General features: G+C 36.2%; 4 protein-coding genes across 4 annotated transcripts; 1 reads left to right on the forward strand and 3 right to left on the reverse strand.

Moving 5' to 3' along the window:
- Positions 1–164: 164 nt before the first annotated feature.
- On the forward strand, positions 165–5,308 carry LOC108563075 (probable multidrug resistance-associated protein lethal(2)03659). Its single transcript, XM_017921648.1, has 9 exons — positions 165–277; positions 970–1,169; positions 1,250–1,681; positions 1,741–1,897; positions 1,957–3,141; positions 3,193–3,650; positions 3,711–3,941; positions 3,996–4,945; positions 5,003–5,308. The coding sequence occupies exons 1-9, from the start codon at positions 165–167 to the stop codon at positions 5,033–5,035; spliced, it is 3,759 nt and encodes a 1,252-aa protein (XP_017777137.1). The 3' UTR covers positions 5,036–5,308.
- A 50-nt stretch (positions 5,309–5,358) lies between these two features.
- Positions 5,359–7,301, reverse strand: LOC108563088. Its single transcript, XM_017921667.1, has 5 exons — positions 7,224–7,301; positions 6,237–7,169; positions 5,983–6,183; positions 5,748–5,931; positions 5,359–5,697 (listed from the first exon to the last, which is right to left on the reverse strand). Exons 1-5 carry the CDS (start codon positions 7,266–7,268, stop codon positions 5,534–5,536), a joined length of 1,527 nt encoding a protein of 508 aa, XP_017777156.1. The 5' UTR covers positions 7,269–7,301; the 3' UTR covers positions 5,359–5,533.
- A 1,235-nt stretch (positions 7,302–8,536) lies between these two features.
- Positions 8,537–10,742, reverse strand: LOC108563076. Its single transcript, XM_017921649.1, has 7 exons — positions 10,691–10,742; positions 9,757–10,635; positions 9,511–9,705; positions 9,276–9,459; positions 9,133–9,209; positions 8,779–8,879; positions 8,537–8,633 (listed from the first exon to the last, which is right to left on the reverse strand). The coding sequence occupies exons 1-7, from the start codon at positions 10,733–10,735 to the stop codon at positions 8,537–8,539; spliced, it is 1,578 nt and encodes a 525-aa protein (XP_017777138.1). The 5' UTR covers positions 10,736–10,742.
- Positions 10,743–10,945: 203 nt separating this feature from the next.
- Positions 10,946–13,181, reverse strand: LOC108563080. The gene is made up of 7 exons (XM_017921654.1): positions 12,886–13,181; positions 12,768–12,820; positions 12,080–12,706; positions 11,761–12,021; positions 11,482–11,703; positions 11,245–11,425; positions 10,946–11,190 (listed from the first exon to the last, which is right to left on the reverse strand). Exons 1-7 carry the CDS (start codon positions 12,911–12,913, stop codon positions 11,045–11,047), a joined length of 1,518 nt encoding a protein of 505 aa, XP_017777143.1. The 5' UTR covers positions 12,914–13,181; the 3' UTR covers positions 10,946–11,044.
- Positions 13,182–13,540: the final 359 nt, after the last annotated feature.

Below are 13,540 nucleotides of genomic sequence, written 5' to 3' on the forward strand. Positions count from 1 at the left end.
TATATAAAAAAAATGTTCATTTCCATTTGTTCGTGAATTTATTTGCAATTTTTATTAAGCAGTTTTATTTATAAATTATTGGGTCAGCGTAAATAATCGCGAAGATAATGGGAGCAACGGCATTTATATTATCCTGACGACGCGTCGCGGCTGTAAGTGACGAAATGAACCATGAACAGGGAGGTAATGATGGTCAAACTCCTGACAAGAAGTCGTCCACCCAACGCAAACCCAATCCAAGGAAGAACTGCAATTTGCTTTCGTCTCTATTTTTCCTGTAAGTTCCAAAACGAAACGAAACAATAAACAAATAGAAAACTTTAGCAATAAACATCACAGTAATTCATGTTAGTTTATACCGAAAGAAAAAATATATATTTTATTGAGTCGTAAATTAAACGGGATACTTTTATCAAGCTAACAAAATATTTTAACATTAAATTATTGCTTGTAATTTAATAGGAAATTTAATCACTTTGTTGCAATATCCATTAAATTAAGTTTTTATTGAATTTAGTACAAATTCACTATTACGACAATTCCATTTAGAATTTTAGAATAAATTCATATTGTTTCGAATGCAAATTAACAATTAATTAATTAACTGTAAAATTGAATAAAATAAACTGATTGTTTGAATAAATTGAAAATGATTTGGAGAATCAAAATTATGTTTAGAAAAGCTAAAAAAAACATTTAACATTAAATTATTGCTTGTAATTTAATAGGAAATTAATCACTTTGTTGCAATATCCATAAAATTAAGTTTTTATTTCATTTAATACAAATTCACTATTACGACAATTCCATTTAGAATTTTAGAATAAATTCATATTGTTTTCAATGCAAATTAACAATTAATTAATTAACTGTAAAATTGAATAAAATAAACGTTTGTGTTTGAATAAATTGAAAATGATTTGGAGAATCAAAATTATGTTTTGTGTTTACTAATATTTGTTTATTTAGGTATATGTTTCCGGTATTTTATTGTGGTTGGAAGAAGGGTATCGATGAGGAATCTCTGTACGAGCCACTGGACGAAGACAGGGCCGAAAACGTTGCGGAAAAGTTGGAGGCGGCTTGGATTCCGGCCAACAAAACAAACAGCAAATGGGCTCTGCATTTGGCACTGCTAAAAGTGTTTGGCTTCGATTTCATCGCCATCGGTTTCTTCAATTTCGTCAGGGAAATCGGATTAATGTAGATGATCAATTGACTTAATTGCAATACGGTTAATAGCTTTCAGATTTCAGCATCGTTTCCCCTTTGCTCATTGGAAAATTGGTTCTGTACTTCAGCAGGGATTTTAAAGATGTTAACGAGGCGTACATGTACTGCGGCATCCTCGCTTTGTTCCTGATCACGCACAAGGTGATGCTGCATCCTGCGATGTTCTGGTTTCATCATGTCGCCATGAAGATGAGAGTAGGCTGCAGCTCGTTGATGTACCGGAAAACGCTTCGTTTGGATGGAAGAACGTTCGAGAAATTCACCGTCGGTCAATTGGTGAATCTGCTTTCGAACGATGTCAGCAAATTCGATCAGAACTTCGTGTTCGCTCACAGCTGCTGGGTGACCCCGATCCAAACAGTCGTCGGCGCTTACCTAATATACAATAACATCGGCGTATCTGGTTTGATCGGGTTCGCGTTTCTCCTATTATCTTTCCCGCTGTTAGGTAACGAATAGATTCGTTGGGTTATCTAATTGCTGCATCAGTTACATAATGCATTTCAGTGTGGGTCGGTAAGAGAACATCGGTGCTGCGTTTGACCACGGCGATGACCACAGATAAACGAGTCAGGATAATGAACGAGCTTATCTCCGGGATGCAAGTGATTAAGATGTACACTTGGGAGAAGCCGTTCATCGATCTGATAACATCGATTCGGCAGCAAGTGGCCTTCAACTTACAAGCAAAAACACGCACTTATCAATTAATTCTATTTGCAGAAAAGAAATCCAAACTATTAGAAAGCAGAAATTCCTGCTGGGAGCTTCGTATTCCTGCGAGGTGTTCGTTTCCAGAGCTGCCATCTTCCTCAGCCTCATCTCTTATGTTTTCATGGGCCACTCGATTACCGCCGAGAAAGTTTTCGCCGTAACAACGATATACAACGTGATGAGATCCATGGCCACGGCAGAACTACCTTTCAGTATTACTGCAATCGCCGAGGTGCACATTTCCATCAAGAGGATTCAAGAGTTTTTGACCTACAGCGAGCTTCCAGTGCAAAAAACGAGCAGCTCCGATCCGAAAATCAAGCTGACTGGTGTAAGCGCGAAATGGTCCGAAGAGAGCGGCAAGAATCATTTGAGCAACATCAGCTTAGAAATCAGCAAACCGCAACTATTTTCTGTGATAGGCGCTGTAGGAAGCGGTAAAACTAGTTTATTAAACGTAATTTTGCAAGAGTTACCAATCCTTAGCGGAAAACTCGAGGTCTCTGGAACAGTTTCATACTGTTCACAGGATTGCTGGTTATTCTCAGGAAGCGTTAGACAGAACATAATTTTTTCAACGAAATACGAAGAGACGCGTTACAGGGAAGTCTGCAGGGTGTGCGCTTTAGAATCTGACTTCAATTTGCTTCCTTTCGGCGATAAGACTTTAGTTGGAGAGAAAGGAAAAAGTCTGAGCGGCGGACAAAAGGCTAGAATCAATTTGGCGCGTTGCGTCTACAAAAAAGCAGATATTTATTTACTAGATGATCCACTTTCCGCTGTTGATCCAAACGTTGGAAAGCAGATTTTCAACGAGTGCATCAAGAGATTCTTGAGAGATAAAATATGCGTTTTAGTTACGCATCAGATACAGTATTTGAAGGGAGATGGTAGAATTTTACTTTTACGCGAAGGCCTTTCTCAGAGCATCGGCACTTACGAGGAATTAGATTTGGATGAACCAGAAGAGATTGAAGTTCATAACGAGATTTTAGAGAGCATAAAACTGAATGAATTTATTGATGATGATCAAGTTTTGCAAGAAGAAAACCGAGGGAAAGGTGGAATCGAATGCAGCACTTATATCTCATACTTCAAATCAGGTGGAAATTATTTAACAGCTACAGTTTTGATCCTAGTTTTCATTTGCACTCAGGCAATTGCGAATTTCAACGATTTTTACATTAGCTTATGGTATTATTAACATTTCTTAAGAATATTTTCGCACTAAATATTCTTTTTAAGGGTTACCAAGGAAGAGATGAATTTCTTGAATCGATCATCGCTGATTGAGATGCGTCAGACGATAATTTACGAATACTCCGGAATAACGTTCTTCACCATCGTGATGGCCCTGACGCGCACCATATTTTTCTACCAATTCTTCGTGCAAGCCGCCAAGAATTTGCACCGCACCATCTTGCTAAGGTTAACGAATTCCGTGATGAACTTTTTCCACAGAAATCCCTCCGGTCGCATCCTGAATATATTCTCAAAAGATCTCGGAATCACCGACGAATACATTCCATCTTTGCTCTTCGACGTAATACAAATAACTTTGACACTATCCGGCAGTTTAATCATGTCCGCAATTGTAAACCCGTGGCTTTTGATACCATCCGTCGTACTTCTGCTAATCTTATTTACGATGCGAGTGGTCTATTTAAGGACCAGTATCAGCGTGAAAAGAGTGGAAAGCACCAGTGAGATTAATGGAAAGAGTTATTGTTGATTCGCTCGTTATTAAAATTGCGTTTTTTCAGCAAGAAGTCCTATTTTCAGTCACATAACTGCGTCGATGAATGGGCTGAGCACTATTAGGGCTTACGGAGCCGAAGATACTTTAATCAAGGAATTCGATAATTTCCAAGATAAGCACAGTTCGGCTTGGTTCATTTTCATTGCTTCGCAAAGGGCGTACGGATTGTGGGTGGATTTGATTTGCATAATATTCATAACAATCATCGTATTGATTTTAATTGTTATGGATGAAGGTTTTTTTTTTATTGGTTTTAGAGATTTACACGCATTGATTCGGTGAATTTCAGGTGTGAATGGTAGCGAGATGGGCTTAATTTTGTCGCAGTTTCTGTACTTGATTTCGATACTGCAATGGGGGATGCGGCAATGGAGCGAATTGGACAACCAGATGATTTCGGTAGAAAGGATTTTGGAGTACAGAAAGTTGGAGATCGAGAAGCTGAGGCCAGATATTGAAGTGCCTTTGGGATGGCCGAAGACGGGAAGGCTTAGGTTCAAGAATGTGCAGCTCAGCTACGGTTCGGATTCGAAACCTGTTCTTCGCGATATCAACTTGTTGATCAGAGCGGGCGAGAAAATTGGGATTGTCGGAAGGACGGGCGCGGGAAAGTCTTCGATAATCGTTGCTTTATTTCAGCTGTTTCCCATCGAAGGCGAAATCGAATTGGATTCGATCGAAAGCACAGTCGTCCCTTTGCAATTGCTGAGAAATAAAATATCGATTATACCGCAAGAGCCGATCCTGTTCTCGAGCTCGATGCGCCAGAATTTGGACCCTTTCGACGAGTATTCGGATGACGTGCTTTGGCACGCACTCGAGCAAGTGGAGCTCAAGAAAGTGGTGCAAGTTATGCCCTCCGGTTTATCCTCGATGATTTACGAGGGAGGAAGCAACTTCAGCGTGGGGCAGAGACAGCTCGTGTGCCTAGCGAGGGCGATCATAAGGAACAACAAAATATTGGTTTTGGATGAGGCCACGGCCAACGTCGATCCTCAAACGGATGCCCTCATTCAAGAGACTTTACGTTCAAAGTTCTCCGAGTGCACCGTTTTAACCATAGCGCACAGATTAAACACGGTTATGGATTCCGATAAGATTTTGGTGATGGATGCCGGAAGAATCGTGGAATTCGACGCCCCGTACGCCCTTTTGGAAAGACCTTTTGGCACGTTCAAAACAATGGTCGAAGCGACTGGCAATTCTTCTGCTAAAACTTTAAATAGCATAGCAAAGCAGGTGATATTTAGCAAAATAACTTAACTTAAAACGCGCTTATTTATTTATTTATTTTAGAAATACGAAGCCACGAACCGCAAAGAACATTGATTGAAAACAAATAAAATCGAACTTACATCCATGACTTTCATTTTCTCGTTCACACTTTCACTTTCAGCGTGACTACTTATTACATGATTCCAATACTGACTAAGGTCCAAGAGTTTCACTATACTATTTATCATATGCGATAAATCCATTTAATGATGATAATTTATTTGGACTTAGCCGCAATCTGTCCAAAGAGATTACGAGTCATTAACAGCGCTCCAGATAAACATCATCTCTATTTTTTTCTTCTTTTCTTCAAAATTAGACCAATACACAAATATTTTCCAAAAAATTTATAAATAAATAAAAAGCAATTACCACTAATTAATTTTTAATACGTTACCATTTGGAGAAAATCCATGATGTTTAGATACAAAATTGTTTACAAAATGCTTTATCTTATTATATAAACTTGGTTCTTATCAAAATTTAATTACTCAAAGTTTACTTGCCAAATTTCAATAATGACTTTTACAAAAATTGTCGTTATGCCCATGTTCATTTCATATCTGCTTCTTCGCAAGTACGACCCAACTCGTCCAGATAATAAATAGTTCGATCCACGATCTCCTGAGCTTTTTCCCAATCGCTGATCACACTTTTATTGATGGTTCCGGTGATGTGTAAGCCGCTTTTGAAGGTGTAAACGAGTATGTGGATGGCTGAAAAAGAATATTTCTAATTGAATTCGTCCGATTGAAATTTCTCTCACCGATTCCAGGAGATTTATCCGGTAAAATGATTAAATCCTTAACGTCGCCGTTTCCGAATAAAGTGAACTCGCTTGGGCCTTGAAAGTTCGTCAAACCGATAGTCACTTGAATCAGCGAAAGCAAAGTCTTCGTAATCCAATCCGGTAGCAAGTTTGTAGCAAACTTGGCTAACCAGAAACTGACCTAAATAATTACTTGATATTGATAAATTCGAGAAGGCAATTAAAGCCAAACCTCAATGTCCATAGTGTTTTGAATCATTTTGAACTGATGCTGCAGAAACTTGACGTTCTCGACCAAAGGATTATCTTGGAACTTTCCAATTGGGACTTTGATCATTACGGCCGATATGGAAGAGGTCATCGGTCCGATTTCTGGGATTTTAGTTGAGATCACGTGACCATTCGTAATCACATCGGGGATTGATGCTCCTACCTGAAATTGAATCTCACGAATTGTTTTCGTAAACAGTAATAAACAGATATTACCTTCTTGTAGTAATCGTGTAAACTGCGTCCTAAACAAGCACCGATTATGCTGCTCAGGTTAACATTTCCCATTTTTTTTCTAATATTCCTGAGAGTATTGAATCGTCTCGGATTTATTTCGTTGAAGTAAATATAATTTACCTCAATCCGGTTATTGTAACCACGTAAAACGTTCTTGTCGACATCAGTAAATGGAATAGACAATAGTTTACTATTAACTATAGTATCTAGAATGGTTGATGTTGGAACGTTCGTATTATTGGAAGGTTTTGGTTGTTCCGAGTTCTTCAACTCGCCAATTTGCTGCGAGACGAATTTGATGAAACATCCAGCATCACCTAAACAATGGTTAAACTTGAACGAGACAGCGTAAATATTCTTGTTGTTCGGCTCGTCATCAAAATAAATTGGATTTGTGCAGATATTCAGCGAAAACATGGCTCGACCATTATTTATGAACGGAGTTTTCCTCGTGTCCACGAGATGCTCGGACAACTGCTTTTTAGTGAGTCGTTCAGATCCTTCGAACGTGCATAACTGTACGAAACTGGACGCACTTGCTAGACCCTTATGGTAGTAATAGTAACCCATGAAGGTGTCTTGAAAATAAAACACTTTTTCGTACTTTGAGCGCATCGCTTCGTCGACAGCCTTGATTGCGGCCCTTTCCATTTCCTCAACAGTTCCAGCATATTCCAAGAACGCAACCAACTGAGGGCAGTTGTCGCAGATAATCAAACTCGTATCGATGCCACCCATCAGACCCACGTAGTTATCTTTGTAAACCATTTTAAGTAAGGCATCGATCAACGATCTAAACAGCATCCAAAAACCGAAAAACGTCACCGCAAACGGAGTCATCGAGATCGTCAAAAACAAAGCAATCAGTATATTGGAAACATCCTTGAATCCAAGTAACTTGCTCACGCATTCCTGCGAAAATAATTGTTGAAATCAAAAGAAGTAAACAGTATATTTCAATGTTACCTTTGTGAGAATGTAAAGGTATTTTGGAAATTCCAGCAAATCCATTGCACGATGTGCAAAAGCCGTTTACGTAATAAATTGCATAGCTATTCCTTATATAACATTAACAAATCCATTAACTTAAGCTATTAAACATGTTTGCTGCGAATCGATAGATAAATGCAATTTTCACCGAACATTGCAAGAAAATAAACAGTAATTAGAAACAAAGCTACAATTAGTTCATTAGTTTTATTGCATCTAATCGATATTGTCTTTTCCATTTTATTTTCAGTTTACAACGTAATTATTTCAAATTATTTTTTTTCTATTAATTATCGAAAATTAATGGAGATTTCGTGTAAAGTTGATAACCTAATAAATTACAAATTTAAAAAAATGTGATAATATAATTATATAATACCTGATTTTGAAGATCATAGTTGCGTCATCGCTCTTGAAAGTAGGTCTGATAAATAATGTATGAGGCGTAGAATAAACTGAAATTATTGAATTGTTATATTAAAATGTTGAATGTAAATAGTAAACTCACTTGTGAATGAAAAGCCATTTCACTATAGTTAGACCGGTCATCTTAGTACTTCAAGATATTGATGGACTTCATTTTTGAAACACAAACTGAGTAATTTCGATCGTTTTCTTTAAATGTCAGCAAATTGTCGTGAATACAATACAATATCAACTCACTTGTGAATTAAAAGCCATTTGAGTATTAGTCTCATCTTCTTAGTACTTGCACAAAGTAATTGACGGAAGAATCATTTAAATGTAATTGAACTGAGAAAATTGACTATGGGAAGAAATACTAAAATTTTTAAAAGAAACGTCATTGACGTAGCAATTTTGATCATTTTTCGATTGAAAATTTAGTTCTAATTATGTCCAACATTTCAAAAAATAGTTAGAAATAAAAATAATTATGTTATCTCTTATTGTTTTATGTTGTCGTTGCAGTGATTGAATGGTTTCATCTTTTGGTACGTAATAAACTATATTTTAACAATGATGTATATATTATATAAAGATTACATTGTATTACATTTAAAATTTTTCCATCTTTATCACGATTTGTTCATGAAGATCATCCAAATAGTTCATGGTTTCATCGAGAATCCGTTGGGTATGATCCAAATCGTTCACCAAGTATCTGTTCAAAGCCAAGGAAATCCTCAGACATTTCTCTTATTGTTTTATGTTGTCGTTGCAGTGATTGAATGGTTTCTTCTTTGGTACGTAAGAAACTATATTTTAACAATGATGTATTTATTATATAAAGATTACATTGTATTATATTTTAAATTTGTCCATCTTTATCACGATTTGTTCATGAAGATTATCCAAAGATGATCCAAATAGTTCATGGTTTCATCGAGTATCCGTTGGGTATGATCCAAATCGTTCACCAAGTTTCTGTTCAAAGCCAAAGAAATCCTCAGACATTTCTCTTATTGTTTTATGTTGTCGTTGCAGTGATGGAATGGTTTCATCTTTTGGTACGTAATAAACTATATTTTAACAATGATGTATTTATTATATAAAGATTACATTGTATAACATTTTAAATTTTTCCATCTTTATCACGATTTGTTCATGAAGATGATCCAAATAGTTCATGGTTTCATCGAGAATCCGTTGGGTATGATCCAAATCGTTCACCAAGTTTCTGTTCAAAGCCAAGGAAATCCTCAGACATTTCTCTTATTGTTTTATGTTGTCGTTGCAGTGATTGAATGGTTTCATCTTTTGGTACGTAATAAACTATGTTTTAACAATGATGTATTTATTATATAAAGATTACATTGTATTACATTTTAAATTTTTCCATCTTTATCACGATTTGTTCATGAAGATGATCCAAATAGTTCATGGTTTCATCGAGAATCCGTTGGGTATGATCCAAATCGTTCACCAAGTTTCTGTTCAAAGCCAAGGAAATCCTCAGACATTTCTTGTACGAGTATACCAAAAACTGCATTGGTTCACCGCCTGTAAAAGAAATCTACAAAATGTTAAACAACAATAATTATAATAAAAGTTATCAATATTTCTAACCCGACTCTGGGGGTTTGTCAGGGAAAATAATCAAATCCGAGACAGGACTTCCGTCTGGCATAACCAGCTGATCGCAACCCAAAAAATTGGAGACCACAGCGGAGAAACCTAAGAATTTCTGAGAAAAACGCAACACGGAAACAGGAAATAGATGAGATAGATTGTGTATAACCCAAAAAAGTAACTGAAAATTTCAAAAATTAAAATCGCTCTGGTTTGTTTAGTGTAAACGTACATCAGAATCGAACGATTCTAGAGCTGTTTTCGTCTCAACCTCTAAATACTCCAAGTTTCTTATTGGCGAATTACGATGAAGTCCGATTGGTAATTTAACAATTACTGCTCCGACTAAAATCCCGAAACTGTCCGACTTCATTGGTGGAGGAATGCTCATGGCTATCTTTAACGTCTTGGGAATTTCACCCGATCTCTACTTAACAAAGACTATTAGTTGAGAATAACAAAAGTTTGAAGAAGTTACCTTTCCGAAGTAATCGTACAAAGCGCAGCATAAGCAGCTGGACAATATATTGAAAAATTTGGCACTGTTCAACTTCTTCGAGATGCTTTTCACTTTCGACATTCGTATGGGTTCATCTTCAAAGTATCTACCAAAAACCAATTGATCCACAATTTTTGCACTTCCGAAACCGTTGTCCACCCGAATTCCAGGTAATTCCATGTTGTGCAACCTCCACGTTTTCGGTTTCGATACATTTGCCACGCTTTGCTCCACCTTTTGCCTTTCCAAGAAATTTCTTAACATTGTTATCATTGCGTTTCCATCGCAGCAACAATGATCAGAGATTAAATTAAGAGCGTAACGATTGCGTTTTTCGATCGGTTGCTTACAAAGGACTGCTTGGAATAGTGCACCATCTTCGACTAGGAATTTATTCTTCTGATACTTATGTAACTGTTTCCTATAAGCCATGTCGGTGAGAATGTCGCTCTCGTTACAATCATCCATCACCAAAATGTGATCGGACACCATCAAATTCTTCTTGTAGAAAAACGGGTAACCCAAAACACTTCCACGAAAGTAGAACAATCTTTCGAACTCTGACTGTTTGATCGCTTTGAGAAAATCCTCTACTAAAGTTCTGAAACTCTCGAAGGATTCGTCGTGTTCCACGTAGAGAATAGTCATCATGTGCATTTGACACATGTTAAAACTCGATTCTGTCCCATTCATCATTCCAACAAAATTCGATTTGTATCGAAGCCTTGGTATTAAAGAGATTATGAACCTGATCAGTAACAAGATCAGACATACTGGTAAAGAGATGATCGATACAATTGCTGTCAAAATTATAGCGATCGGCGTTCCATAACTGCCCAGATAATCGAACAAGAAGTTCTGAAAATTTGCAGAAATCATACAAATTGCTTTGTTAATATACAAACACAAATACCTTAAGAACAACGTAAACATATAGAGGTAAATGATGAATACCCATACTCGCAACTAAATGCTACAATTAAATCATCTTTTATAAAGCTTATATACTCAATAAAAATGTTAAGTAATTTATTGTGTTTATCAAATGCATAGTAATTATACAAATCAGAAATCACTTTGCATTAAAATTACTCAAAAAACATTAATTACATAGTTTTCTCTCAACGTGCGAACTAATGGTGTGGACAGTGAAAGAAATGTTCGAGCCAAAAAGTAAAATATTTATTGAAGAAACTATTTTAACTATTTCATAATAAAAAAATACTAATTATTTTGTTGTGAAATCACTAAGATGAATAGATTGCAATTAAATAGTTGTAGACAAATCCTGGATGTGTTTGATGACATTTAGACAGATTGTCTCGGATTCTTTCAATGTGGGAACGATGGTTTTGTCGATGGTGAACCCAAAACTCAGTCTGTTCTCGTACGTTGACAGCATCAAGGTAAAACCTGTGGTAATATTGATTAAAAATACTGTTTTTAAGCTAATTACTAAACATATACCGCTGTCCAATACGTTTTCGTCAAAAATTACGAACTCCTTGACGTCGCAACCGAAGAATTTTAGATGCTTGCATCCGGGGATGTTGCTGAGAATTAAAGAGGGTCCGGGTCGCAGGAGAGACGATTTAATCATTGAGAAAGTTAGGAAAGTGAAAACTTTCGTGCCGTTCCATCTGTTAAACTGGAAACAAATTAATTTTAATCGTAGGAAGATTTTTGGGTGTTTCGTTGTCTTACGAATAAATCCAACGATTTGTTTTTAACTATATCGTAAGCTTCGTGGACCAATTTCAAACGATGCAACAGATCTTTGTTTGAAGGCATCTTCAGCGGTAATTTGGTGAAACCTAACGTGAATTTATTGCTGCATTTGTAATCGACGTCGCCGTACTCATCGAATTTTCCGTTGGGAAGGGCGATGAACATTGCACTTATTTGCTTGGAATAATTAACGGTTTTCTAGAAAAAATTAAACAATATTACATGTTATCTCTAGGAGATTAAGTGAATCCTTGCCGTTTTAGCATAATCTTCCATTGAAGCCAATACGGCTGTTAATATTACATCAATAAAATTAACTTTTAACGATTTCTTTACGCTCTTTATGCACTGCAGAAGTTTGGCTTCTTTTTCGGTGTACCACACCAAAGTCTTGTTTCCTCCTATCGCTTCGCTGCAGAATATCCCGCCATCGCCTGGATCAAGGATTGGAAACGCTGTTATGAAATTGTCGCGACGATCAAAGCCTCTCAAAACCTGTTCCTTCTTCACGATGATCTAATTAAAATAATTGCTTTACATAAAAAGAAAAAGTTGTATGAATTATTCAATTAACCTTGTTGTTATTAAATTCTTTATTGAGAATATTGAAAAGCGTAACTGCATCACCGAAGCAATGATGGAACCGAAAAACTATAGGAAAAGTACCATCCTCCAATCGTTTGCTCCCAATCGAAATAGCCCATAAAGCCGTATTCCCAAAAGGAAACTCCTTCGTGGATAAAGTGCTGATTTCCGTTTGCAGTTCGCTCAAGTTGCTGCATTTCAATTGACTAACGAAGTCAGTTAATCGAAAAGTAGTCAACTTTTTGTAGTACCAATATCCCATGAACATGTTTTTACTCCAAGTGAGTTTTTCAATTTTAGAGAAGATCGCAAACATTCCTTCGGACATCATCGTGTAAAACTGATTACCGTTTTCTTCAGATTCCATTTGGAAGAGGACCGTGACGTGAGCCGGAGATTCGGGAGTGTCCACCATGAAAACCGTGTCGGTTCCATCGAAAATCTGGCAGAAATCGCTTCCCAATTTGCAGGTCAAAAGGACGTGCACAAAGAAACGATAAATTCGAAAAACCAGAAAAACTGCGTGCGTGAAGCAGAGGAAGATCGCCGTCAAGACGTAAAGACACGGCTCGGTCTTGATGAATGCTGGGCATAGTTTATGCTTATCCAAGTAATACTGAAAAAAATCACGAAATTCAATACGTAGATTAAATGATAATTTGCAATGATTGATTTACCTTCGTCAAGGCGTAGAGGTACAAAACGATCTTGGCGTGTCCATAGAGTAAATCTGAAACACGATTGAAATTAAGAAAAGTTTTATTATTTTCTTCTCATTCAAAAATGAACACTCACTGAGAACACGAATTTTCACTTTTTCCATCGCAACGCTCGCTGCCAGCAACAATTAATGAAGAATTGCAAATCGTATATATGTCAGCGAAATTATTGATGATTGCTATAGAATTTTCGAACTCTTATAAACTTTAATTTGTGGTCTACAACTAAGATTATTATCAACCTTTTTGTTCAGTAACTTTTAAATAACGATCACAAAGAACTTCATCAGGATCGACGTCACTTGATGACAAGAGAAGTGGAAGAACTTTGGACCGATAATTTCTTTTACTTTAATAAATAAAAATATTTTTTTAAATGTTGTTTTCTGTTCGAGAATAAATCAAGAAATGATTGAGAAATGTTTCAAAAGTAACAAATTTCTGATCTGGATGTTATTGCTTTTTTTAAACCAAAAATGAAATATATGCAACCAATACAACATTATTGATATACAATTTCAATCTGTGCAACAACTTGATAATAAAAACCTTATTTATATTTAACTTAACTTATTTTAATTTTGGCACAAGTAATGCAAAGTAATTTATATATTTATTTTAAAAATAATAGTTAGATTAGCAAAAATAACTTTTCTGGAAATAGTAGACCAATAATGAGTTTTTCATCAAAAATATCTAGCAACTAAGAAATAATAGGCTTATAAAGTATG

This window comes from Nicrophorus vespilloides, unplaced genomic scaffold (genome assembly GCF_001412225.1).
Source record: "Nicrophorus vespilloides isolate i.1.1-1 unplaced genomic scaffold, Nicve_v1.0, whole genome shotgun sequence".
Taxonomy (NCBI): domain Eukaryota; kingdom Metazoa; phylum Arthropoda; class Insecta; order Coleoptera; family Silphidae; genus Nicrophorus; species Nicrophorus vespilloides.